This window comes from Aythya marila (genome assembly GCF_965140915.1).
Source record: "Aythya marila genome assembly, chromosome: 15".
Classification (NCBI taxonomy): domain Eukaryota; kingdom Metazoa; phylum Chordata; class Aves; order Anseriformes; family Anatidae; genus Aythya; species Aythya marila.
The window spans coordinates 2,229,790-2,257,771 of NC_139056.1; the positions used below are offsets into that span (position 1 = coordinate 2,229,790).

At 43.4% G+C, this 27,982-nt stretch overlaps 1 protein-coding gene across 7 annotated transcripts; it reads left to right on the plus strand.

Annotated features, from left to right (window-relative positions):
• The first annotated feature begins 322 nt into the window (after positions 1–322).
• Positions 323–27,576, plus strand: GLYR1 (glyoxylate reductase 1 homolog). Of its 7 annotated transcripts, XM_082772422.1 has the most exons (18): positions 323–429; positions 928–1,057; positions 1,182–1,274; positions 2,485–2,521; positions 3,886–3,965; positions 11,819–11,957; positions 12,552–12,794; positions 15,682–15,768; positions 17,233–17,289; positions 18,349–18,399; positions 18,489–18,562; positions 20,362–20,461; positions 21,553–21,663; positions 21,965–22,066; positions 22,474–22,636; positions 23,103–23,282; positions 23,748–23,872; positions 24,237–27,576. In XM_082772422.1, the coding sequence occupies exons 6-18, from the start codon at positions 11,871–11,873 to the stop codon at positions 24,309–24,311; spliced, it is 1,455 nt and encodes a 484-aa protein (XP_082628548.1). In that variant the 5' UTR covers positions 323–429; positions 928–1,057; positions 1,182–1,274; positions 2,485–2,521; positions 3,886–3,965; positions 11,819–11,870; the 3' UTR covers positions 24,312–27,576. The 7 variants fall into 7 exon arrangements, with proteins under 7 accessions (XP_082628548.1, XP_082628545.1, XP_082628546.1 ...); XM_082772423.1 differs by lacking the exon at positions 928–1,057 and having other exon boundaries at positions 406–429; XM_082772419.1 differs by lacking the exons at positions 928–1,057; positions 1,182–1,274 and having other exon boundaries at positions 326–429.
• The last annotated feature ends 406 nt before the right edge of the window (positions 27,577–27,982 follow it).

A 27,982-nucleotide genomic window follows, 5' to 3' on the forward strand; every position in this document is an offset into this window, starting at 1 on the left:
CGTGGGCGCCCGCCGCCCGCCCCGCCGAGCTCAGCGCGAAGCTCTCCTGCCTGGGCCGCCCCCTGCCCCCGCGGGGCCCGGGCCCAGGCTGAGCGCGGCGGGCACGGCGCAGCCCGAGGCCGCCGGGGGGTGCCCGGGGGGTGCCCGGGGGGTGCCCGGGGGGTGCCCGCGGCCCCGCCCCGCCCCGCCCGGCCCCGCCCCGCCGCAGCCGCGGCCCCGCCCCCGAGGAGCGTCCCGGCCCCGCCCCTCCGCTCCCGGCCCGGCCCCTCCCGCCCCGCCCCGGCCGGCCCCGTGACAGCGGCCGCCCAATCCCCGCGGCCGCGGCCCCCCGGCGGGCGCCGTCCTGTCCCGGCAGGCCCCGCGCGGTGCGGCTGGTGGCGGTGTCGGTAAGATGGCGGCCGTGAGCCTGAGGCTCGGAGACCTGGTGTGGTGAGTGGCGGCGGGCGCCGGGCGGGCGGGGGGACGCGGCCCGGCACTGCCCGGCACGGCCCGGCCCGGCGGGGAAGGCGCCGCCTGAGGGAACGGGGCTGCGGCTCCGCCCGTGGCGGCGGCGGGGCCGCGGCCGAGGCCGGGCCGGGCCGAGCGCCGTCACCCGCCGGCCGCGGGGAAGGAGGGGCCCGGCGGGGCGGCGCGGGCCCTGCTCGCCGGGGGCGGCCTGAGGAGGGACCGGGGGCGGCCGCGGCCGGAGCGGGCCGAGGGGAGGCGGGCTCGGCCCCGGGGGCTGGCGCGGGGAGGCGGCGGGTGGGGGAGCGGGGCTGCGGGCGGGCGGCGGGGGTCGCTCCGGGGTGCGGGGTCCTCGGGGGAGGCGAGAAGGAGCGGGAGTGAGCGAGAGAGGCGGCCGGTGAGGACGGAGGTGCTGCTCCCTGGGAGTGCTCCAATAAAGCAGCGCAGTAACGTGGGAAAGCACCTTTTTTTCTGTTTTCGCAGGTTAGGATGCTTCCTTTGAAGCTCACGGAAGCTACTTCCCTTTGTCACTCCAGTTTTACCTTCAAATAGTTGGAGAGCTGTGGTTTTGTATTTCCTGCTCAGGAGAACTGAGGGGATTCCATCAAGGCCTGTAAGCACTGATTGTTAAGTGCATAGGCTCTGCTTCACTCGACAGGCTAGGGCTTCTTGCTAGGGCTTGCAAGAAATAGCTAATCCCCTACACGCAGGTGTATGCGTTTATATTTATATCTCAGATAAAAAGAAGTGTGCGCTCCAGGCTGTGACAACTGCAGTTTCTCATCCGAAAAATTGAAAGTGCTGTGAAGTTATCTAATATTTATAGCAAAGTAAGTAAAGGTTCCTTTCAGTAAAATTTCTTTCAAATAAGCATTTGGGCCGTGCAGTGCTCGTGGTGTTGGAATGCAGATTATCCTGCTTTACTTTTGTATGTGACAGCCTAGACAGCTACTGTCCCTCGAGTGGCTGTAGGAGAGCTCTAACAGTAAAACAGTACCATATGAAAGGTTTTGATGAACATGCTGTTCAGCACGAGGATGCAAGCATCAGATATGAGACGTGGTTGTGGTTATAACTCTTGGCAGTTTTCCTGCCTGACCATCACTACTGAATCTTCTCCGTGGAATTACCGTCTCAGGAGGGACTGGAATGCCTCTTGTTGAGGATTTTTTGTTCAGGAGCTGGCAGGCTTTGCAGATTCTCTGCTCCTCTCTGTCAAGACAATGACTGATCAGCTTCTGTGAGAGTACTGCAGCCTCTGTAAGTGGCAAGGGTAAGGTGATAATAAAGCTGGTGTGCTGTGGGCTAAGGCTAATGTCTTTTCTCCTCTGTGGAAAAAATAGTTTTATGTAGTTCTTGTAATGGACACATTTGCAAGTATAGGAAATAAACTTTTCTGCGTTTCTTTTGGCTCTTTTATATCTTTAGCACACCACTACGTGCAGTGGCAAGCATCTGAAGAAAGTGATAATGGAACACCTATTGCGGGTGTCCTGACATTACTGTCCTGCCAGTAGAGCTTTTCTATCAGAACTTCTATCAATCTCAGCTGCCTGAGCTGGAAATCTGCAGCTGATATGCTTATCTTACTGGACTGTTCTGTCCTGATGGAAATAAGCTACCGAACTGATCTTTGGTTTGATTGCCCGAATCGGCACTTAGTTTCTTGCATGGAATATCCAGTTTTACAAGAAGAATAAAGGCTATGTCGCTCCTTCTTCCAGGCAGTCGCTCTGCTGCTGTTCTTTTGACTTAAATTCTGATAGTGCACCGAGTTCATGGAGACTTTATAGGGACTTTGTCTAGGTACAGGTATCTACCAATAATGATGCTTATGTGTCAAGTGCTTGTGCCTTGCCCATCACGGTAGGTTTTGTCTGTAAATGGTAATTCTCTTCATATGAGAATATGATGTAATGAGATAAGATAGAAATGGAATAGCTGGTGGTGGCGTGTGTGGTTTGTTCTGGGTTGCTTGTTTCCCCCCCCCCCCTCCCCCCATCTCTGATCTTAGTGCCTAATGCTTTAATTTGTCCTTAGGGGGAAGCTGGGCCGGTATCCACCATGGCCGGGAAAGGTGAGTTAGGTTTTTACTTATTCACTTTTTTTTTTTTTTTCCTTCTGTACAGGGAAAGCTTTACCTGAAAGCTTTTCAGTTAAAGATTAGTATTAGTTGGTTTTTTTTTGTTTTTTTTTTTTTTTTTTAATGTACCAAACCCTCAAGTCTAAGCTGTGAACCAGTTTCAGGGTTTTAATTGATCTGGAAGTTCAGCCTGTCACTAACAGCTGTTAGCTCAGATGGGATGAAAAGCAATTCATCCAGCTCTAGAACTGATTGTGTTCCTCAGATTTAGCTATTTAATCACTATTGCTTTCTGCAGCTCAGATTTCTTTCCTCCTCTGGTGACTTAGTTAAATCCACTGGTTTAAATAATAGAAATAAAGAGTTTGCCTTCTCAAGATACTGTTTAGAGCTATGTTTTTTGAGGAACTCTAGGCATTGAACTTCTGGTTCAGTTGGTTTTTGCTGATGAAAGACCCAAAAGATTTTAGGAAATTAAATTCTACATGCCATGGGTTTCCATGAAAAAACTCAGGGGCAGTTCAGGCTGGATATCAGGAAAAGGTTCTTCACCAAGAGGGTGGTTGGGCACTGGAACAGGATTCCCAAGGAAGCCATGGCACCGAGCCTGCCGGAGAGCAAGAAGTGTTTGGACAGTGCTCTCAGATGCATGGTCTGATCTTTATTTTTTATTTTTTTGGTGGTCCTTTGGGGCCCCAGGAGTTGAACTCGATGATCCTTGTGGGTCCTTTCCAGCTCAGGATATTCTGTGCTTCTGTGAACTTTGTTTTTATTTTTGGTGTAGGTATGAGGACTGGAAATGCTGAGATAAAAGCATGCCACAGGGGGAAAAGTGTTGTTAATGTGGCTGACAGCTATAAATATTTGGTTTCACTCTGGTTGTTGAATCGGGTTAAAACCAGGCTCGCCTGCAGTCTTTCAGGTGTCATCTCTGTAAGAGAAGGACTGATTTTCTCTTCTGTAATACTTTAAACTTCATGAGTAAACTATTTTGGGAGCAAGGACAATATTTTGAATATGAATTTTAAACTTAACTAAGTGGAACAAATGTTTATGAATACCATTTGGCTTTATAAATTTTAATAAGATTGCTGTCTTATTGGGGAGAGGGAACCTCACTAAGAACGTAGTGATGTATCAGTGGAGTTTGGGTATTTTTTCAATCTGCTGCTGCATAAGCATATCTAAAGAAATATATGGGCTACATATTTAATTGAAAGACTTGTAACAGTTTTAAGTTCTCTTCCTTGTTAGGTTTAAAAATAAAAATCTACAAGAGTTCTAATGCCGGATAATGAAGTCACAGAGTTTCACCTTTTTTTATGTGCTTTTTAACTTTCACTTTTAATTGCCTTTAGATCGTTAATCCACCTAAAGATCTGAAGAAACCTCGTGGAAAAAAGTGCTTCTTTGTGAAGTTTTTTGGAACAGAAGATCAGTATGTACTGCTTGTTTTCATCTGTTGAAAGTGCTGTTCCCTATAACGTGTTTTTTCATGGAAGAAACTTTTGCTAACACGGCAAAGTGTGAATTTGTAGAAGTTTTTAGTTTATATGCAATAAAAATCCATCTGTTACTGCATGCTATAGCCATGCAAGTGGCTGTATGAAGACTTGAAAGACTTCTATACTCAGTTACACCAGGATTTTAGTTGCTGCTGTGAAGGAAACTTCTTGGTAGCTTGCCATTTGTAAGGGAGTAGGTGTGATGGTCCTGGGTTAGGTTTTAGCTTGCAACTGTTTGAGACAGGTACAGTGAAGAGCATTCATTTATTTTTGTGCTGGAAGAATAGCATGGCTTTATGCTTGCCACTCATAATAAAGAACGTATTTTTATGCCTGAAGACTGAAAACGTTCTTGCTGCACCTTTGGAAGACTTTGTAGCATAGGGCAGCAAAAACTTGTAGACTCTCTTTTTGCAAGGCAGAATTTATTGGTTCCAAATAAGCATGCAAGATCATAGTTGTCTTGGACTTAGATGTTTACAATCTGGAGAGAAAAAACACAACATTTTTTGAAGACGAATGTTATGTTTCCAGTTTTTCTGTTCTTTTCTTTGTTGCTATTTGGTGTTCAGTCATGCAATAAGTGAGAAACCTGCAGGAGATTAGCAAACACATTTACTTCTGGTAAGGACAGGAGTAACAAGAACCAAGAAATGGATGTTGCTTAAGAGAACTGTTTTCAACCATGTTCTTGCTTATTTAAAAAAAAAAAAAAATCCATTAAGAACTGATATCTAAACTTGATGAGGTAGAAATGAATGCTGCACACTAATAGGAAGGTTTGTAGGATCTCTAGTAACATACGGTAGGTGAATGTTGATTTGAGGGCAAAGGATTTTTTTTTTCTTGTTAGCCAATGGATATTCGAGCTAATCAGGCTCTAAAAGCTGAGATCTGTCTCTTTCTATCCTAATCATTTGCTCTTGTTTCTTCAATTTCATGTTTTTGGATCAAATACAGAGGTGTTTTGTATTAAGACAAGTTTAGAAGAAGTGGTTGTGTGTTTGTGGTACTGAAGCTGAGGTCAGCAACATAATTGCAAGTGTAGAGTTCAGATCTACAAAATAATTGGGGTCTGTTGTGTGATTCTGTATTCTTACTAGGGAAAATCCAATCATGTAACACAGGAAGGTAGTGCTTGTGCATACACCTGCCTGCCTTCTTCCCACTCTCCCTGCTGCTTGTGAAATTTTATCATTTCCTGCTAGATGATCACAGTTCAGAAGCTTGCTCGTTTTGACTTGCGTGTGCTATCTGAAAACTAAATAGAAATAAATACTGTCCTCTTTGGTGCTCTTATAAAGTAACATTGATAGACAGGAGAGAGAATCTTGTGTGCCTGCCCTCTCCTGAGTTATGGTGGTGGTAGAACTGTGAGAAATCCTTGTCTTTGAGCATAGTCAAAGAATCAAATCATGAAAATTTTAAGTGCTTTCACTTAACATATGAGCATCAAGGGGAAACCCTTTTATTTTTTGTAAGTAAACTAATGCATTTTACAAATACCTTTTTTTAAAGACATATATAAACAGTGGAAATAACAAATTAAGAAAATCTCTATCTAATGAACAGGATTACAAATGGGAGCATGCAGAGCTCCTTTCACTGACTGTAGTTCACAGTGTGATGAATCCACACTGGCTCATACTGGTATTCTAGTGCATGTTGCTCCTGTTTTCGTGTGCTTTGCTTTTTCCATACCTTTCAAGGTTGCAGGGTGACATTATCATTGATCCAATTTTACAGCTCTTCTGTTACTGCTTTATTCTGTCCAGATTTAATGTTTGGACCTTTTGGTTATTGGCCGGTTTGTGTAAGGTGAAGGCAATGTTAGTTAATGGGTAGAGTCCTTCTTGGACACTTCTGAGGGTGGTTGACAGCCAGTTTGTCAGTGGTTAGGCAACCTCAGAATATGGATAGACTATTTTCTTCTGAGGAATTCCAAAATGCTAGTGAAAAGCTATTTCTTTCTGACCTATGTGGCTCCAGTTTCCCATACCAAAGGTTAAGGAGAAAGCTGCTTAAAGGTAAGAATGGCTTTGCAGTCATTTTATTGCTTTAATGTGGAAGAGGAATTTGCTGATTAATTTAAACTGATGTACACCTGTGCTCTAGCATAGTTAGAGGCAGCTTGGTGTTCATAGTGGTAATATAATATCCATGTCCTATTCTAAGTGGTTTCCTTGATTGTGATGCACATGCTCACGTAATGCCTCTTATTGACTTGTTCTCTAAATTCTTCTCTTATAGTGAGACTTTCCTAGTCTGCCCAGGACTTTTTTTCTGAGTATTTGTCCTCAAAGTAAGTCACATCAAAATGATTCTTCATCCAAAATCAAGAAGAGTTGATGTTTCCTTCCCACAGAACTGACAAGCATGTAGCAGCATATAGTGGATGCATTATAAACTACAATTCTCTTTTAGCCTTTCTAAATAGCAATGGAAGATTGACCTCTTACCTTTGTTTTTAACTGTGCTTCTTAAATAGATTTTCAGATCGCCTTTTATTTTCTATTTCCTATGACAAGCTACAGGCATGTCTTAGGAAATACTCGTACGTCATTCTAGTAATCAAGGGCAGCAGCTGCAAGAATTGCTGTATGCATTTATTTTTTGCTGTTAGTAGTTACTAGGCTGGCAGGCCCATAGCCTACCAGTCTTACAGAAATTCTTAGAGTACTCCATCCAGTTCAAAATGTTCTGACATTTCATGGCCTGTTAGGAGATTCATTATGACATTTTCAGAACTGGAAAAAAAAATCATTGCTTTTTATTATGAAGCTGTCACTCTACTTCATGGAAGGTACACTCATCAGGGAGAGTTCTGCAGTCATCAGGGCTATGGACGTGTGTGCATGTACGTCCACTGCAGCTATACTGTCATAGTCATGGTCTTGCAAGTCATGTGCATCGGTCTTAATAGGAAGCTGGAGCAGCTTGTTCTTAACATACAGCATCTTTTTGAAGCATCGGTAGGAAAACTAAATAGTGTCAGTAAATGCCATGGGGTCAGGGGTCACTTCCTGGCTTGATATACTAAGGAAAAATGAAAGAAGCTTGTAATCTAAGATAACTAATGATCTGCAACCTATTTGCATTAGGCCTGACAATCTTGGCACAGCATTTAGTGTCTTCCCATCTCTCATATACTGTTGTGATGCCAGCACGTACCCTCTTCTTATGCCACTGTCCTCCCTGGTTTTCAGGGAGAAAGAAGTTTATGGAAGTAGTCTTTGTAAAACATCATATGAGATCCTGACGTCAGAAAACATGTGATTAGTTTGCCAGGTGTTGAATGTGATACTTTTTGGGAATCCTCAAAGACTCAGAGGCTGTGGGCTGAGCTGATGCAGGGTTAGCTTACACTGCTGCTGTTTTTTTGGTTGGGCATATCCCATGCAGAGCTCGGCTGTTGTTGAGCTGCTGTATGCCAGAGCCAGCTGGGATGTTGTTGGACATCTCTGTAGGCAGAGTGCCATAGATGAAAGTTACTGTAGTCAAAACTTGTTCTTGTCTTGTTGATATTTTTGAATTTAAGTACTCTGTAATATTTTTGTTATTGCATAAATTTGAAGAATTTAACACAACTTTTATCAATGTTGAACTTCTGCTTGTTCTTCTGCAAAATATCCCTTCCTTTCAGTTGCATGGATGTTTGCTTTAACCTGTGATCATTTTTGTGCTGTTTTCCATTAAAATCTTTACATACCAAATTAGAGAGTTCTGCCGTTTGAGTTGTCATACTGATGAAAATTGGGGCTTTGCCTTTTGATGTCAGGAACCCTGTCCTTATTTCTGCATTGTGTTTCTTGGTCGTCTGCTCACTAACACAGATCTTGCAAATAGCCAGGCAGTTTTGTTTTGACTTCAGACTGCTTGTGTTAACGTTTAGTGTGGGCCTTTGAACTGGTGCTCTGTAAACTTGAACATTTCCAGGCTTTACTAAGTAAAAGAACCTTGGAGATACAGTGCCACCATTTTGCAGACCTAAGTGTAAGGCTTGCAAAAAGTATTTGTGGAGTTTCTGCTGCTTCCCTTTCTCCGATCTTTCTAGTTTTTTTTTCAAGGTATCATTAAGAACTGGTATCTTTAGACTGGAAGAGTGGTTAGAAAATGGTGAGCTTTAAGGTCATCTTACCTGTCCTAAGCTCCCCTCACGGATTTGAATCTGCTGTCTCTGGTTGTATCTCTTCTATGGCACTGTTTTTCATGCAGCTCTAAGTCACATTTGTACAGAAGAGTATGAAGAAGTTAGCAGAGAAGCCCATTACTAAAATGTATCTCATATGTAAAAATGTGTTAATGCTCTCAGACACACGAACTGATTTTTTTTGCGGGGACCCGGGTGTTGGACGTGATGATCCTTGTGGGTCCCTTGAAACTTGGATATTCTATGATCTTTTTAACGTCTTTTCACTTTCTATTTAATCCATTCTTTATGGATATTGGATGACGCTGTGCGGCAATATAAATGCAATCTCATTTTAAATATGACAGCTTCAGTAATGTAATGTCACTAATTCCTTTTCTGGGGGTATTAATGCATTGCCAAGTTAGGAGAAAAATAGTTCCTTGTACGTTGCATCCTAGTGCACTGGGTTTACCTGGCAAGGGCTTGTTAGCAGGGAGCCTGCAGGGTGATCTCTGTGAGCAGAGCCCAGAAGCTGCCCCATCGTAGACAAGAGCCAAATTCAGTCAGCTCCAAAAGAGACCCGCTGCTGGCCAGAGCTGAGCCAGCAAGTGATGCTGGTCGCACCTCTGGGAGAGCAGGTTTAAGAAAGGGGCTGTGGGGGTGGCAGGGGGCAGAACTGCTGTGCAACAGGAGTTGGAGGAGAGAAGAGTGAGAACCAGCCCTGCAAGCAGCCAGGGCAGTGCAGGAGGTGGAGCAGGCTGTCCCCCTGCAGCCCATGGGTTCCGTGGCAGAGCAGGGGGAAAAAAGCACACAGGTTGAGATAAAGATAATTTCCTTGAAGGAAAAAGGAGTGAAAAACAAGCAAAGGCTGTGCAGAAGTACAGAGAGAGGAAAAAAACATTGCTTGTTGATGGGAAGTAGAGAATGATGTTTGACCACGTCCTGAGGCGCTGCTTCCCAATACTGTTACCAGTTGTTTGGGAGGACAGACATCTTCATAATGAGAGCCCCTCCTCTCCGTCCCCTTCCCCACCTCTTAGTGCTGGATGTGACATCATATAGTATGGAATATCCCTTTGGTCTGTTTAGGTCAGCTGCCGTGATGCTACCCTGTTCCCACTCCTTGCTCACCTGTGGCCTACTGGTTTTGGCAGGGTTTGTAGAGTCGTGATGCTTTGTCAGCACTGCTCAGTAACAGGCACAGCCCTGGTGTGATACCAGTGCTGCTCTAGCTACAAGTGCGGAGCCCGGTGCTGTATGGGCTGCTGCTGGGAAAGCGAACTCCATCCCAGCCAGAGCCAGCACACCTAGAGGAGACCTATCTGAGTATTGGCCGTGAGGTTATTGCTTAACAGAGATCTGGTCTGTAAACAACTTCCCAGCAAACACATCTATTCATTAGTTTTCAGGTGTCTGAAACACACACATGCTTTCTGGACATCCAGTGTCAAAAGCCATGTCTGTGTCTTACAGAAGGTTATCCAAGGTGTGACACACAAAGGGTAAACTGGAAAGGAAAAGACCCTTCTCAGTTATGTTACCCTGAGGCAGCTCTTAAGACTGTTTTTCACTTTCTAATTTGTCTCTGAGATCTCTAGCTCTTTGTCCCCTGTGAGCATGAGTACCAAAATTTACCTTCAGTGCCTGGAAGAGGAAAGCTTCAGCCTTTCTCTACCCCAAAGGAGAAGTAATGGGGAAAATAAACTAATGAGCATGTACAGCAAAGAGGGATAGCATGTGCAGGCTGAAGGAGACCTAAAAGAACAACATGAAAGAAAAAACTGTTCTTACTTTTAAATTTAAATCTGGGAACAGTGCTTAATGTGCCTTATTGTAATGTACCCCCAAAGTTTGTTTCCTTTGTATGCACAAAGGAAAGACTTAGTGCTGATGCTGTGTAGCACCTCGTCCTGCTTTGTCCCTCAGTGTCCCACAGAAAGGCTTTGCATCAAAGTGAGTGTTTCACTGATAGCTGGGCAGCTGTGGAGGGGTTCTCTGAACAGCTGCTAAACTGTAGGCTCTAGGCTGAAAGCAATGATATGACTTGTTCTGGTATGTTAAGTCAGGTGTTCTGAAGATGATGTGAACTAAGCAAAACGATTCGGCTTCGTGTGCAGGAGAGTACTGGGTTCTGCTTCCAGGCTATGACTGGTAGTATGGAAAGGATGCTGGTGCTACTGCAGTCAGTTTTAGCAGGAGACCTTATCTTTCCCTGTATGGGATACAAAAAAGTTTAAGTCTAGATTCAGGAAGCTGTGCTCTAACTACAAAAAGTGGTTAATGCCAGTGAGGCGCTCTGTGAAGTTTTAAAGGCTTTACTCATGAGGAGTAAACTTTGCTGGCTTTACTCATGAAGAGAGGGCAAGCAGGATCCAGAAAAGCAATTGACTTATTATTTTTTTAAATAACTTTTAAGTAGTTGCTTTTATAATTTTTTCACTTTATGTTAAGCTTAATTGCATGATGTGATTTCTAAAGAGGCATCTGTTAAACCATTTCACCTGCTTACAGGAGCTAGACAGTACTGGAGAATGTTTAAAATGTATAATCAAGATTATGTTTGTAACACAGGGATGTTTGGTGACCAGAGAAAATCAATTCAACTGGATCATACTCTGTGCTGGGCTGCTATATGCTAAAAAAAAAAAAATAAAAAATAAAAAAAAATCCTAGTTCAAACAGGTTTTCTAAAACTTAGATATATTTTCAGTAAGGTGGAAGTAGCTTTTTAACAGTGTGGCTAATAAGTCTAGGCTTGAGTCTGAGGAGGGAGAAAAGTAGTCGAATCCCTGTGAAAGCCACAAGGAATAATGAAAGCAAAGGTATTCCCTTAAGCTGCAGTGAATGAGTTGTGGAAGAGCTTCCCAATAAGAAGGGAAGGGAAGTTGTCGTCCTGTAGTTGAACACTTACCCATTTGAGAAATGTCAAGAGGTCCTATTCAGCAGCAGTGCTCTTCTGAGTTTCTTCTTCAACTGCGATCAAGTGAATGCTCTGCTACTGTCCCAGTTTACCTTAAGTCAGATAGTAACAATGAAGAAAACAGTTATTTTTCCTCAAAAGTGAAAACGTTATTGTGCAGAATGTCAAGGTACGTTAGAAATGCACCTGGCAATGAGCTGTGGTGTTTGTACTTCATTTGTGATGTATCTAATTTTGTTCTTTCTCCAGTTTTTGCAGACACTTCTGCACTGTTTGAGCAAGGGCTTGATTACTTTGAATTGTTATGTGACCTCCACTTTTAACAGCCTTACGAACAGATTCGTGTTGGGGGCTACCTAATATGGAGACGTGATTGGGGGTGTTTCTACTGGTGATACAAGAACAGCCACTAGACTGCCTTTGTACTGAACAAGTGCCTATGGCCATGTCCAAAGGCTGGTCTGCTGACAGTATGTGAATAGTGCTTAGAAGGGAGCAGTGCTAGTACAGGAGGATGTGAAACCTGAGGGAGAAACCCAAGTAAAAGTGCCAGAAGTAAGTTCTCAGTGAATGCAGACATTACAGTCCTCCAAGCTGTAGAAATTCACAAACATGTGAATTTGGGTTGCTATCATCAATTGCTCTTGGGAAGAAAGTGCATCTGTATTTCTAGAAGTAGAGTGGTGGAGGAGTTTGCTGTTTGGAGAATATAACTTATTTTTTCTGATTTCTAGTGCTTGGATCAAAGTGGAGCAGCTGAAGCCGTATCACCCTCACAAAGAGGAAATGATAAAGATTAACAAGGGTAAGCGCTTCCAGCAAGCCGTGGATGCTGTAGAGGAGTTCCTTAGAAAAACCAAAGGCAAGGATCAGGTGAGTGGGTGGTTCTTTACCGTGTGCATCAAAACAAGACTTGGTATGAATGATGGTGAAATGTATCTTTTATCTGATAGGAGTTCATTGCTTCTCTCAAGTTTGGGGAGGGAGGGGGATATGGTTTTCATTCCTGTGTCTTTTTTTCCCCCCATCCTCTCTTCTTCCCCACTCAGTCTTGTTTGAGGAGGAGGGGGAAAAAGTATTCTAATACTGATGGAGAAACTGAAGAGGCTAATTGATCTGCTTATGATGAATTTATAAATCAGTCTTAAGTCTTAGGCTAGAATTTGATATCTACTGATCTTGTCTTAAGTACAGTAGAAGTGCATATATCTGCACGCACTCCCAGGGAATCTTCGTAGCCTGTTCTATTACTCAGTTACTTAAACTGATGTGTTTTTGCAGGTGAACTGACCAGCAACTTCACTCACTGACTTCAAGGGGCTAACAAATACCTAGTTTTCATGTTACCGTGCTGTTGGTTTGCCTGATAATAATCAGCACTGGGTTCTTCGCATCCTTGGTTTTACATAAAAGTCATTCAAGCTCTTCTCTTCTTTCCTTACCATCTTCTATTCTGTAATCTCTCAGGCATCTTCCCATAACTCCAGTGAAGAGAAGAATCGACGTAATTCCAGTGAAGAGAGAGGCAAGCAATCTGCTGGTGAAGAGAAACGCAAAGCCAGCTTGTCTGAAGGGAAGTTGAAGAAGGGCACAGGGGAAGGAAAAAAGAGGGTTTCTTCTGTATCGTCAGAGAGAGGATCAAAGTCACCTTTGAAAAGAGCCCAGGATCAGAGCCCCCGAAAGAGGGGGCGTCCGCCCAAGGATGAGAAGGTTTGTGTTGTGCATGTCCGCCAGAGCCCTGTGGACTTTGCAGGTGGACTCTAGGAATGACTGGCACCTTAAGTATCAGGCCAGCAGGAAGAGTCAATTCAGTATCAGGTGGTTTAAGTTGCTCCATGTTGCTTCTTCTAGACCGATTGGTTGTCGGATACCTTTGGCAAGCACATTGTTGATTCTTTCTGTGAATTTATTGCAGTTACTAAATGGCTCTGTTCAAATCTTGGAGAGGGCTTTGAGAGCTGTCTCCTGAGATTCCACCTTCCATCTTGCCATCCCTCAAATTCAGTTTACGTGGGAAGGATTAGTGAGGAGATGTGGGTCTTCATCTGATTCCTGACTTGTCCCATTTCATCTGCTTTGTGCGATTAAGTGATTTATAGTCACTTAACACACTCTTAGTAAGCACTGAGGATGAAGGTGTTCTTAAGAGCAAAGGCTTAAAGAAGAAATTCTTGTAGCATGGAGAGAATACACCAGAAGAATTATTTCTATTTGTGTCAGCTTCTGTGCTATAGGATCTATTTCCTTCCTCCATTACAAAAGTCCAGTATAAGAGTGTTATTTTATCCTTGTTACTTCCCTTTTACGTCTGGATGTCGTGACAGCAACAGTAGCCAGCAGTCATCTAGAGTTCCAGCCTTTTTCTTTATTGTGGAACTCCGTGTTGAGGTCCAGATCTTCCTTTTCTGAAAGGATAAGTATTTCAGTGGATTTTTTTTACAATGCGTATGTTCCATCGGAGACTGCAGATGAAGACTGTTGGGAGACTTCAGCTGATAACACTCTGCATCAGCCTGCTTGCTCACCAGTGCTTCAAAGGGATCATGTTTTCTTGTGCTTCACAATCTTTACTTTCAGCATACCTCAGGATGCAACTCAAGGTGGTAGTCTTTGATCTCCAAAATTATTACTGAATTGGCCCTAACAGGTTGAACAGCAAACTCTGTCTTGATGCCTTGGTAGTAAAATGAAGCTGATGAAATAAATACTGTTTTTTTTTTTTTTTCTTGAGCCAGGTTCTGTTAAATCAGACCATGCAGAAGACACCATCAGTTTCTCCTTTTGGAGGGAATTGGAAGAGGGGAGGAATGGTTGCATACTTGTGAATTCTTACTCATAATTAGAGTGACTCAGGCAGGAATACACTTTATTGGAACTTACTTTCTCCTTCCTAAGTGTCACATTGTATCTTCAAATTACAATAAGCCCCTTGGCCTTTTTTTCTGATGCAAAATGCTTTTGTCTTTGAGATAAGTTCATTCCAAAATTGATCAAAACTGATGGCTGTGAGAATTCCGATAGTGCTGACGTGCTACATGCTTAGTTTTTACTTTATTAGCTGCTTTGGGTTATCAGAGAGAATGCTGAGTGACTTAATTGTGGCACCAGAATTTTTACTGGGGAATTAGAAGTGTGGTGGGTTTAAACAGCTTGTCACAAAGTGATGGCCAGCTAGCTGATAAATGTTTGGCCACAGACCATAGAAGTGAGTGAGTTTCTCTAGGAAAGTAACTTTTACAAGTTCAGAAAAGTAATGTACTGACAATTAGAGAAATCACTATAAAATTATGTCATAACACTATTTTTCAGCCTGTGAAATAACTTTAAAATCTTGTATTCTGCTTGCCTTATTCTCATAACTTCCCCAATATATTAGTCCTAAAAGGAGAAAACGTTTGTTACTGTTCTGAATTACTGCAATGTTGGGATCTGGGTTTTTTGTTCATAGTCCAAATCCTTGTTTTCCAAGCACTTAGTGTGCACAAAATTCAAGGATCCAGTTGTTGCTGAGGTGTGCTCTATCTAGAAATGCTCTTTAGGCATACGTGATCATTCACATACTCTCATTTTCGAGTGTATATGGATATTTTCAAAGGACCAGCACGATCATATGTTATCAGAGTAGTCTTCACCCATGCTCTGCCAGTTGAAGCAGCAGTGTGGTCTCTAAAGAGAGAATTTTAGTGTGCAAAAGGTGTCCCTTAGACTGAAATGGCGCTTCGAGGTTGGAGGCTGAAGTCTAAATTGTCCCTGCTATCAGCTGAAACAGTTGTATCAGTATGAGTTACCTACAGCTGTCTTGCTCTTACATGTTTTGCAAAGTGCTCTTCTCTCATGGTTCTGTGTGGGCACCAAGATACACCATGCATTTTCCCAAAGGGTGTTTCATTTCTGAGTCCTCATTGCAGGAAGATAACACCCAGTACATAGAAGTCTTGCACACTCTCTTCATATAGTGTGAGAACATATTTCCAAAGATAAAGGTTAAAACATGAGAATGCATATATTAAAACTTACAGTAGAGTAATGATGCATTAATATCATCATGACATGACAAATTGGGGTCTGTTAATGAATGGGAGTAGTCCACATACCAGTTCCTGTCTCATGCGTTCTGCAAACTTGAGCAGACATGACTGTATCAGATACACACTTAGAAGCTTCTGCTAGCAGGTAGGCCACTTTCTTTGGTTTTGTGACAGTAGAAGATTAGAACAGTTCAAAGCTGTGCTTGATTGTGGTGGTGTTCTTTACCCATTTGTTAGCTTTTTGCATCCACCAGAGGGAAATGCTGGATCAAGTGTGTTTGTTTCTCTGCTCACTGCATGATTACACAAGTGCAATGATTACTGTTGCAGCTGCTGGACAATCCATTCTTCATATGTAACTGGTTGAATTCCATTCTTGGCAGTTCATGTTTTGTTTTTTTTTTTTTAACATCACCTGCATTGGTAATACCATGTGCTTTCAATATTACCTCTTCATGGAAGAGCATGTGTAGTGCTTTTCAAAACTGTGTATGATTTTATGATCAACATGCTGTTACCAGCTACTGAGCCAGGTTGTAAACTCTCTGATCTTCCTCATATCTTCTCAGGACCTCACAATTCCAGAGTCAAGTACAGTGAAGAGAGTGATGACTGGAACAGTAGCTGGATTTAAATGGCCACCAAGCGTCAGTGAGGTGAGAAGCTCTAGGTTTTCTTCACAGTGTAATTGATCTAGGAACTGAGCTTGTAGAAGATGGTTTAGAACCTTTTATCTCAGCTGTGGTAGAGATTTTCCCTTTCTCCAGTAGGACCAAGAAGATGCTTTCTTTATGTCATTCTGTATTGTAGCAAAGCTTGACAGTCTCCTGGGCAACTAGTAAGTATGTTGAAAAGTGATATTTCAGTCATTGTGGAATCATCTGCAAATTCACACCTCAGCTACTGCACATGTTTTTTGTACTTCTGGATTCAAAAATATTTCTGTGACTGGCTTCCCAAAACTGGAAGGGAAGATGTGGATAGTCTCTCCTGCATGGATACTGTGGTATAGGGTAGTTTACTTCAATTTCACTCTTAACTAGCTTTTGGAAACCTTCCATTTTGTACATAATTAAATAATAAGGTGGAGTAAGAAGAGCATGATTCTACAATAGTGCTTACGATGCTCATTGGGCAGATAAAATACATGGGCTCTAGTCCTTGTTGCTGTTAATATGGGTTTGCCTACCATATGACTGCTAGGATTAGTGTCCAGCCAACTCCCAGAATACTGTTTTAAGAAATTTCTTGGAAGCTGGAAAATAATTGTTTTGGGAGGAGCTGTTGCCTCTGTAAAGGATGGAAAGGCCTTGCAGAGAGACCTGGACAGATTGGAGAGCTGGGCGATCACCAGCCACATGAAGTTTAACAAAGGCAAGTGCTGGGTCCTGCACCTGGTACGGGGCAACCCTGGCTATACGTACAGACTGGGTGACAAGATGCTGGAGAGCAGCCCCACAGAGAGGGATCTGGGGGTTGTGGTAGACAGCAAGTTGAATATGAGCCAGCAGTGTGCCCTGGCAGCCAGGAGGGCCAACCCTATCCTGGGGTGCATCAAGCACGGCATCGCTAGTTGGTCAAGGGAGGTGATTGTCCCGCTCTACTCTGCGCTGGTGCGGCCTCACCTTGAGTACTGTGTGCAGTTCTGGGCACCACAGTACAAAAAGGGTGTAAAACTGTTGGAGAGTGTCCAGAGGAGGGTGATGAAGATGGTGAAAAGGGACCTAGAGGGGAAAACATATGAGGAGCGGCTGAGGACACTGGGCCTGTTCAGCCTGGAGAAGAGGAGGCTGAGGGGGGACCTCATCACAGCCTACAGCTTCCTCACGAGGGGGAGTGGAGGGGCAGGTGCCGATTTCTTCTCTCTGGTGACCAGAGGTAGGACCCAAGGGAATGGAGTCAAGCTGTGATAGGGGAGGCTTTACTTTTGAGAATGAAACAGTGTAAACTGCTTAATTGAAACAGGCTGCTTGATACAGCTGTTATATAGTGAATGTTTTACACCTTAAGTTATTGTTGTCATGCAGCTTGGGAGAGCAAGGGAATAGTGCTATGGTTGCTCAGTGACTCTGGGAGGTTTCTGAGTCTGTGTTTTTTGTGTTTTTGTTTTGTTTTTGTAGCCTGTGAAGGACAGTGATCCACACTTCCATCACTTCCTGCTGAGCCAGACAGAGAAGGTGAGGATTTGGCAGACAGAATCATTCTGCTAATCTGTCTATCTTGGCATCCTGCCCTTTGCTGGGATGAAGGGCTAAGTACAAGGAGTAGGCGTAACCAGCTCTGAAATTCTGTTCTTTGGGGCCTAGTAGCAATGAGATTGTCACATGCAGTCTAATAGTTTGATTACTTCCTAACATCTAGGTTTAGAATGATTTAGAAGTGAAGACAGCAAATAGTTCAAGTCATTAAAGATTTTCTAGCACCAGGATTTGGCAGGCTTGTTCTATTAAATTCTGCAGATTGAACATGAGGGCTAGGTAAAGCTGTTTTTCTGTTTAAAAACACTTTTTTGATTGTCTTTGATAGTTGTTCTTCCAGTTTCTTCATTTGGATAAACTTGTTACTTAGCTTAATATGGGAGGAGAACTTCCTGTGACCAGAAAAACAGCCAATTTATCTCATAAGAGTCAGAAGTCTTGCAGGATTTTATCTTCAGCCAGTGAAAATCTGGAGGAAAAGAGAAGATTAAATGAAATAGAAAAAAACCATATTTGGCTGAGGATCTGGGCAGAGACAGATTAAGAGTAGCTGAAAATAAGGAGCCAAGGTAGGGGCAGCCTTCACCATGCGATTTGTTGTAAGCCATGTGCTGCCTTAGCTTAATGAAAAGGCTTCCACAGCTGCCTTGACATAATGAGCACAGGTATGAGACGAGGTGCTCTGTGTCAGGCTCTGGAGTTCTATTTTCTTTGGCTCAAATGTGCCAAAGAGTAGGGATGCCCTGAGTCCTTGCCTCTAGGGGAGCCTGTCCTGTGAACTGCGGAAAGGAGGTCCTAGTCCCTGCTTCAGACAAAAGTCTGAATTGTTGGAGTAGGGTAGGAAGGGAATGACTTGGTATGTTACAGTGGGTTTTTGTTTTTATTTTCACCCGTTGAAGGAAGCCTGAGAGTTTTCCTGTGTTGTAGATGGTGTGTGGGTGAGCTGCCTGTTTTCTTTGTAGCAAGGATGTAGTCTGTTTACTCAGCAGAGCAAATCAGCACTGTCCTTCCTCTGAATGCTTTGTCTTCTTCATACAGCCAGCTGTGTGCTATCAAGCCATCACAAAGAAGCTGAAGGTTTGTGAAGAGGTGAGGCAAATCTTGGCTTTGATGGATCTTCCTTATTGTCATAAGGATTTACAGTTCCTCCAGAGCTGTGTGCTTTTCATTGTTTTCAGGAAACGGGATCAACCTCCATCCAGGCAGCAGACAGCACAGCAGTCAATGGCAGTATCACGCCCACAGACAAAAAGTAAGATCTCCAACACACTTCAGCCATTTCCCTTCCTTTTTCTCCTTCCCACTTTATACATGCAGCCATATTCAGCTTGTGAGAATAAATAAACCTAACATTTCTCTGTAACTAGAGACCTCTTCTGTCATTGTGTGAAACTCTAATTTGGGGGGAGGTGGGAGGGAAGCAGCTGGAAACAAAACAGGAGCTGTACTGTAGAAAAATTATAAACAAGGTCTGGCCTGGGTATATTTGCAGTTCAGTGCTTTCGTGCAGTTGCCCTATTTCTGTAGGGTATATTGCAGAATGTGAAGAAGCAGTATTTCTGTGTGCTGCATGATGCAGAAGGATAAAAGATGTTTTTTTCTGGTAGCGTGTGGCAGTTGACTGGGGTTGTTTAATCGCTATCCTGCATATATAGAAGGCAAGCGGAAGAGGGAGGTGTGTTCTCCCAGCCCAGGAGCTTTGCTACGTAGCATATGAGACTTCTGGTTTCTTCTAACGCCCCCCCCTTCTCCTTTCTAGAGTGAGAGCAGCTTCACTTGAGCTTCCTGTGTCACTCTGTAACTTCCGCTCTGTTCTAACAGAGTTCAGGCCACAGCTTGCTCTTTGCCGTTGGGGTCGTTCTCAATGGGATATCATTTCTCAACTGTACTCAAGGGGAACCAAAATAATAATGAAGCTGTTCAGGTAAAACAGTCTCTCAGGAAAGTGTGGTTCAGACGTGGGCTGGGAAAGAAAGATGACGACTGTTCCAGAGCCTTGAAAACAGGTGGACCGTGGTCGATCTGTTTAAGGAGCCTGTAGTGTCTTGCTCTGAATTGTCTAAAGTAGTTTGCTCTAACAGAAAATAGCGTGACTAGATGGGAGAGCATGGGTGGCTTGCGAAAGCTACAGTGCGACTGTAGCGTGGCTAGTGGTAAAGAACTAACTGTTGGGAGCTGCGAGGCTGATTTCAGTTTGAAGTTACATCAGCCATGTAACTGAACGCTTCAGAATTTCCTGCCAGATTGTGGTTTTGGTGTGAAGCGAGCTGCATGATATATAAAAGGATCCTTGCAGCAATGACTGCAAAACAATTCAAATTGCGGGGTAATGGCAGGGATGGAACTTAGTGCATTGTCTTTTTCTTGAAGTGGGGGGAGCAAAACTTTTGCCAGCTTAGGGGAGGAAAGGCAGCTGATGTCAGGGATTGTCTCACTCATGTTGACCTGTACTGGGCTATTAGTTCCTTTCTTTGTGAAATCACAGCTGTGGAGCAGGGACTAGATCTCTGGTATGTCTGTGTGCTGCATAGTGCAGTAGTTCTTGCTGGATTTTACTGAAATAAAAATAGTAATGTATCTTTCAATAGTATAAGCCAGCCATTGTACACACGAACTTGTTCAAAAAAAAAATAGAGAAGCACCTGCTAATTAACACATCCTCTCTCCAGCATAGCAATAGCTAGCTACAGAAAGCACAAGCAACAAAATGTAATAACTAAAAACAACGAATCTAGCCTCCTATTATTTTAATATTTTCCTACTCTTCTGAAGCGGGCTTAAGACTTTCTGCCGGAAATTGTCAGGGTTGCTTACGAAGGAAAACAAATACCAGCTTGCTGTTAAAGCACAATATTTGCCTATTTGAAACGTGTGGCTTAAAAATCCTGTAGTTCTGTCTGTGTAGTGTGATTTTTTTTTTATTTTTTTTTTTTTTTTGCCGGTGATGCTTCAGGGTTTGCTCTTCATCACTTCCAAGACCACAAGAGGCTCACAACCATTGTTTTCTGTTACATAATCCCTTTTCTTCATTAATGTTTGTCTTCCCCTCAGGATAGGATTTCTGGGACTTGGTCTGATGGGGAGCGGCATTGTTTCCAATTTACTGAAGATGGGTCACACCGTTACTGTGTGGAACCGGACTGCTGAGAAGGTAGGTAGGCGTGGGCTTTAGGTAGGCATCAGTACTTAACTCTTTTAAACATGTAGTTACTGGCTGTGGTCACCAGTTGCTGGTGCTTGGGAGAGGACACCAAGGAAACACAGGTGTATGCTTGGCACCTTGTTCTGTTATTTCTTCCATAGTGCTTGTTGATGGCCTAGAAGCTGTGAACAGTCACCCACCACGTTGCTATTTTGTATTAAATTATGAGGTTGCTTGTATCCTTGTTGAGGACTACAAAGTTCTGGGAATATTGCTGATCTAAATATCTAAGTCCTTAGGTTTCAGAGATTGACCAAAAGACCAGGTGCTGGGGAGCTGATCCTAGGAGTGGTGTGGTGAGATTGCTCTGCTTGACTGCAGCTTCATCTACACATACATTGTGCTGCTCACGTTGCAGTGGCAAAAGGTTTTCTTGCAGCCATTGTGTGTCACAATACAAGATGAGGATGGGAAGGGTTGACTTCAAAGTGGAAATGAAGCTGAATGTTTACGCACATTCTAGCTGCTTATTCTGTGTAGCGGAGGTGAAAATGTGGGTACATTGGTATACAGATTATATTGTAAAATATCAAAGGCAATAAGGGTGCTCTGGCTACTTTGTTGAAAGGGACTAAAAGTTTTTTCTGATCACAAAACGTGGACAGTATAAGGGGATGTGGTGGGAAGGAGCTAAGATTTTGAAACAGCAGCCCACTAAAACCTGTGTCAGTCTCGGCTGTGCATATTCCTGGTTACAGTCCAGCAACACCTTTTGCTATGTCCACTTACCAATTCTTTTGCTCTTATCTCTCCTAAAAAACGCAGTACTCAGTCTCTTATGATTTCACTGAAGAATTCTCTTTTCTTGTGCCTTTCTTTTGAATTTTTTCACTTGGGGTTTCAGAAAAGCTGCAACAGAGTCCCTTGTATGTTGGGAGATGAACCAACAAAGAACAATCCAAATAACCCAGTTGCTAAGTAGTTAATATGCCTGACTTTTTTGGTTGGGTCCAGCAGTAGAGTTTGTTTCAGCAAAATGCTAGAGACCTCATTTGCTTTGTACTTATTTTTTCTTACGTTTGGATTTGTGACTTTTGCAGTGTGATTTGTTCATCCAGGAGGGGGCACGTCTGGGAAGAACCCCTGCTGAAGTTGTCTCCACCTGTGACATCACCTTTGCCTGTGTATCAGATCCAAAAGCAGCAAAGGATGTAAGGATTAGCTCTTGCTTTTCCTCCACCAGCTAGACTGGAACATACAGTCACTGAATGCTAGCTCTGACTCCTACTGACAATGGTAGCCTGGGTATTCATAGATGCTGGGTAGGACAGCTATGTAAAAATAAGTCTACCAACAAAATCAAGCTTCTTCCACCCCCAAATAATCCATGGGGGTTAGATATTGACATCCCTCTAATGGACTACCATTGCAGTGCCAGACTAGCTTGGGCTTTTAGGATTGGAGTTTCTTTGCAGACACCCTATTGCTTTACCGCTTTTCTGTTCCTCACAGCTGGTACTTGGTCCGAGTGGAGTGTTGCAGGGAATTCGGCCAGGGAAGTGTTACGTGGATATGTCTACCGTGGATGCAGATACAGTCACAGAGCTGGCCCAGGTAATCACATCAACTGAACTTCTAACACTTGTGACTCAGCAGCAGTGTGGCAGTTCTTGTTGTTCCAGGCTGTAAGCCTTTAGCAGTGTTTCTTGGCCACTAGGGGTTGACAAGGTAAAAGCATGCAAGCTCAGCTGCTGAAAATACGCACAGTAACGATGGGTGCAGGAAGTGTTGCTGAGTACGAGGGCAACTTTTGTGTTTAGGTTCCCTTTGCAGGGTGCAGTGCACTGTCTTAGGTGCATTACAGTGCTTCCCTGTCCTGTTTGTGTGTCTAAGCTATTTGTGCTTTAAAATCCTCTCCTTAAGGACAGGGAAACCCTAAACAATGCTTGTTTGCTGTTCTGTGTACTCAAGATCCTTGTGTGCTGTTTATCCACTGCTAACCAGAGATATTCTTTTTCCAGGTGATAGTGTCCCGTGGTGGTCGCTTTTTGGAAGCACCGGTCTCGGGAAATCAGCAGCTATCAAACGATGGGATGCTTGTGATCCTGGCAGCTGGTGACAGGGGTTTATATGAGGACTGCAGTAGCTGTTTCCAAGCAATGGGGAAGACCTCTTTTTTTCTAGGTAACTTAAACACCAAGGGCCTGATCATGGCTTCTTAGTGCAAGGACTGGGGTATACAGCAAGGAGTCTGAGAGGCATATATGTTATCTTTGTACGCTGTTGGTGAGAGGGTTTGGTTGTTTCCTGTCTCCGTGGGCAGTATGGGAAACTGGCATGTTCTTCTGGAATTTGGCCAATTCCAGAGCCCCCAGCCTAATTTTTCTTTTTTTTTTTTTTTTTGGGAGTACTGGTTCATTTTGGAGACTTTGTTGCATTTTATTTTTAAATCATGCGTTTATGATTTTCCCCCCTTCCTTTGAGTGCTTGGGAAATGGCTAAATTTTCCAAAGTCTTTTATGGAAAGAGGAAGCTGTTGTGTGTTTGGGATCAATACGAAGAGTCTAGCAGTGTTATACTGTGTGGGGTTGGGGAGAAAGGCTGCTGCATCTCTTGTGGAGGAATGCCCAATGGTGTGTCTCACTCCCAGGTGAAGTAGGCAATGCTGCCAAGATGATGCTGATTGTGAACATGGTCCAAGGCAGCTTCATGGCTACGATAGCAGAAGGACTGACTTTGGCTCAAGTGACTGGTCAGTCCCAACAGACCCTTCTGGATATCCTCAATCAGGGACAACTTGCCAGCATCTTCCTGGACCAGAAGTGCCAAAGTAAAGTTCTCTTACGTTGTTTTATTATAGAACATTTCCCACAACCTACTAGCATTTCAATTAATGGCAGAAGGGAGAAAACCATCCCATCTTCATCAGCCTGGGACTCTAGGTATTTTAAGCGTGCTAGGAATGAAGACCTGAGATCTGTTCCTTATCCTTTATAGCCAGGGATTGTGAGAATACAGCCCAAGCTCTGCATTGTTTACTGCCTGCTTAGGACTTGACTTGACAGTGAGGATTTCATTGGGGCAGGGTAATAAGTGAAATGGAGAGCAACTGCTTAGAAATCTTAACTAACTTTGTCAGTGGGTGATAGTGACGTTATTTGCCTAATGAAGATAGAAGGAGAAACAGAACATCTAAAAGCAGTGTTCTTGGCCATCAGCATGGGGAAGGAAAGCTTAGCATTAGGCTTGATTTACTTTTGTCGTGCTTATATTTTGCATGCATTCCTCTCAACAGATATCTTGCAAGGAAACTTTAAACCTGATTTTTACCTGAAATACATACAGAAGGATCTTAGATTAGCTATTGCACTGGGCGATTCTGTCAACCACCCAACTCCTATGGCAGCTGCTGCCAATGAGGTGAGAGTTGTTCAGATGTGTGTTACTCAGTGTTTCTTCAATAGGTAGAGTTGGAGCCGTTTGTCAACAGGGACAAAAATCTAAGAATGTGGTGGCCTCTAAGACGAGGGAACAGCAAGTGAAATATATTTGGAGTAGGATGGAATAATGGAATTGGATTTGATTCAATGGTAGAAGCCCTTACAGTATCACATCAATAAAAACAGATGGTCTAAACAAAATCTGGTTTGTTCTGACCTGTGATGCTGTAATTATTTGAAGTAACATGCAGTATTCTGGTTTGTAGTAGTCAGCAAGTACTTTTTCTAGGGAAAGGTTTCTTAGTAAAGCAGACACTGATCCTTTTCTAATTTCTCTTCTCTAGGTCTATAAACGGGCAAAAGCATTGGACCAATCAGACAACGACATGTCTGCAGTGTACAGGGCCTACATCCACTAGGCTGCACCATTCTTACTGTTAAATACTATGATTATTGATTAATATTATTATGATACTGGGTTTTAACTCTGGACCAGTCCATCTCTGTCTCTCCATTTCCTTTTATACACAGACTTTGAGATCTGCCATGGAGGCAGCTGCTGCGGTCAGCCTTCCCCTGGCAGAAGGGGGGGGGGGGAGGAGGGGGCTCGGATTGTTGCAGTCTAATTAGAAAATCCATGCCATGCACTGACAGTCGTGGAACAGAACAGTGGCGGCTTGTTCAGAAGCTCTGAGGCAACTCTGCCAGAAATCTGCTGCTTGGCTGATTTTATTTTCCTCTTTGTACGCTTGTCCAAGATGCTGTTTCTAACGATCCCTTTTCTCCTTTGCTGTGAAATAACGTGTGTGTTGGACTTTTTGCATCAAGGGGACAGGTGAATTACATCCCATCTACCTGTGAGTATCTGTAAAGTCCTTGGTCCCAAGTAAGGTGAGGAGCATTTCTGTTTATCACCCACTGTTTGAGAACAAAGCACCTCCTGTGGAGGAGAATGGCAGTTCCAGAAGGTAATGGGGTTGCATGCAACACTGTCTAGATTCTGTTTCTTTTTAAACTTCCACCTCCCCAGTACCCTGATGGAGGAATTCTTCATACTGTTGAGAAGAACAGATTGCATCCATGTCTTCCCCTGCACAGATAACTCTAGCTTAGGGAACACAAACTTTACTGAAAATGAGAATACCAGTGTAAATGTGGCCTCCTAAAAGGCTAATCACAGCTGCCTATCCCACAAACAGCATGGGAGCTTAACACAGATATTCACAGAAAGCTGCAAGAGAAATGTTTAGTTTAAAACTAGGCCAGAGGTATTTTATTTGGTGAAGGAACAAACCTTGGAGTTGCTTCTGGCCTTAGTTTATGTTGCTTCACTATTTGCTTTACTTTTTTGTACCCTAGTAGTCAGTAATTACAAAGGCGTCTTGGATTGTAGCAGTGTCACAAGGAGAGTCTGAAAGGGGTGAGAGGAATGATCATAGAGCCCAGAGATGGAGGATCTTGAGTTCCTTTCCATGTTCTCTCTCTGGCCTTCTCATGGTCATTTTATCTATAAGCCTGATTGCCCATCTTTCAAGGTGGGTGATAATTACCTACCTCACAGGGATATTTTGTGTACTGATTAGTGAGTGATCTTTATACATGTCAGATTTTCCATACATGTTCTTAGTGTTACTACTCTGAGTACAACACTAGCACAGCATGAGAATTTTCCCTGTTATTTGTGACTCTGCTTGTGGCCAGATAACTTCAAGAAAGACTGGTAGATAAAATGGGAGGCTAAGGTTGCTGCTGAGCTTTACTTTAAAAATGCGGGACTTGAACTGCAGAGGCCAAAGCTAAAAAGCTGAGATGATCTCATTGTTGGTTATCAGAGCAGCCCAGAGTCCAAAGGATGCCTGTCTCTAAAAATGCACAGGGCATGGTTGTTTGTTTTTCTTTTTTTATTCTCAGTATTAGCCTTTTAGGAGGACTTTTGCATTTTAGAATTGAGAGTTAGTAAAATGCCAGTAAGAAACATTGGCCAAAATCGCTTCTCAGTGGCACAATCTCCTCCCTTGGGTTGGGATTCTGAAAGGAAAGAAAGCACATTCAAATTAGACCGTGTTCTTTTAAATCCTGAGGTCTGCCCCTCCCACCATCTTATTTTTCTAGGAACTTAATGGCTGTTTAAAGAAATTTTCCTGTGGCTTAGGATTTCTTACCAATCCTGCTTTGTGCAACGTGTATATGGTTCAGGGGCACCTTATTAAGAAACAGAGAAAGCATCAGATGCTCATTATGAAACATGACATCTAACTCTTAATGTTGTAAATGTTATTTTAGTGAATATTTCACCTGCTATCACTGTTATTTGTAGGCTAATGTTGTGTTATGCTTCATGTCCTGTGGCAAACATCTAGTAAGAGATCTGTTAGACATCACTTTGCCCATTTGTCAGTAGTATGTGTGAGCAGTATTAGTTACACATCTGTATTTCTTTGTCAATACAACTGTCATCCCACATGTAGATACTTGTATTAAAGGCACATGTAACTACCCAGGATAACCAGCCATCAGCCTGCTTTTGCTTTCCCTCATCCAGAAAAACACAGCAATTAGCACTGGAAGTCCTTGATTAAACATGCTGCAGTTAAGAAATGACATTATGAATTGCATTTTGAGGGCATCTGGGAGAAGTTGTATTTTGGGGACAGGAGATAAGACCAGAGGTCTTGTAAGATGTATTTTGGAAGGAAGAGGGGAAGGGAGGTACTGTCCCAGATTCTGCTGAGAGTGGAACAGTTCCAGGTCAGTGCAGCAAAGCCTCTTGGACTAGATTGAAGGTGAATGGGTCTGGGCCAGTTTAATCAAGGATCTCCCTCTTTTTTACTTGGCGGTGCCTCTGGAAGCTGTGGGAATGCAAAAGGAGCTCTCAAGTCTCATGACATATTTCATAGTGAATTCAAAGAACCATACTTACAAAAGGGTCCCTAGGCATCTCTGCTGCAGGTCTTGTTTTCCAGAAATAGTGCATTTCTCAAAACGGATATCACTCTTTCTGTGGGAGTTGCAGGTGCAGACTGGTTGAACACTGTAACTTTTCCCGGAAAAGCCTGACTGCAGCTTTCTGCCTGGATAGGTACGTGGGTGGAGGGTGCAGCGCTGCCCAGCCAGCTCTGTGGTCACAGGAAGGCCAGACAGAGCTGAAGTGGATGTGAAGTGAGGAGGAAGGGTGGAAATGGTGGAAACTGGACTGTTTCAGATGCTGTCTGAGGCTGACTTGTGATAGTCTCACTTGGATTCTTCTATTTATATCTGTAGCCTCTGAACATAGATCTCACTCTGTTCCTAGGCCTGGTATTTGGGGGAGGGAAGGGGCAGAGGGGGGAAAGGTGTGGATTGAGAGATGCTCTAATAAAACTGGCTAGTCAATGTTGTCTTAATATTGTTGACAATTCTGTAAAGTTCCTTTTTATGAAGATTTCTGTTTTAGCCATTTGCTTTTCTGACTCCCTCCTTTTTAAAGAAAAAATGTGACACTTGTGAAAAGCTTGTAAGAAAAGCCGTTTCTTTTCCTCAATGATAGAACCTATAGTTAAGGTTGTGAATTTTTAATTTTTGCCTTGTTTTTAATTAACATTTGTCATTCATAGGATGTGTGAAAATGTTTAAATGGCAAAACAAAAAATTTTTTTTGTGCAATTAACAAAGCTACTGGCAAAAAGAATAAAACCTTTCTTGGTAACACAGTGTTCTTGTGGCAGTTTCTGAACCTTTCAAACTGGTATTCTAATGTTTAAAAAACCAAAAAGAAACAACATGTGCTCCTCAAACAACTTGAGCTGCTGCAGAACAGCAGTGTACCTGGGAGCCTTTTGGTGGCTGTGGCCTCCTCAGAGGCACTAAGACGGATGATTAAGGCTAAATTCCCGTTCTGCTTGCAGGGAGGGCTGTGTACATCCTCCCGAGGAGGATGGTGAAGGCTCCGTTTTAACAAACAGCTGAGGTCTGTTGGTTCGTGGGCTTTGCCGCAACTATACCTATGACTTGTGGTGTCTGAGCAGAGGGATCTTGCCGTGTTGGGAGCATTCTTCCTTCTAGCAGCCGGGGCTGTTTGAGCATTGCCTCACGGCCTCAGCACCGAGTCAGG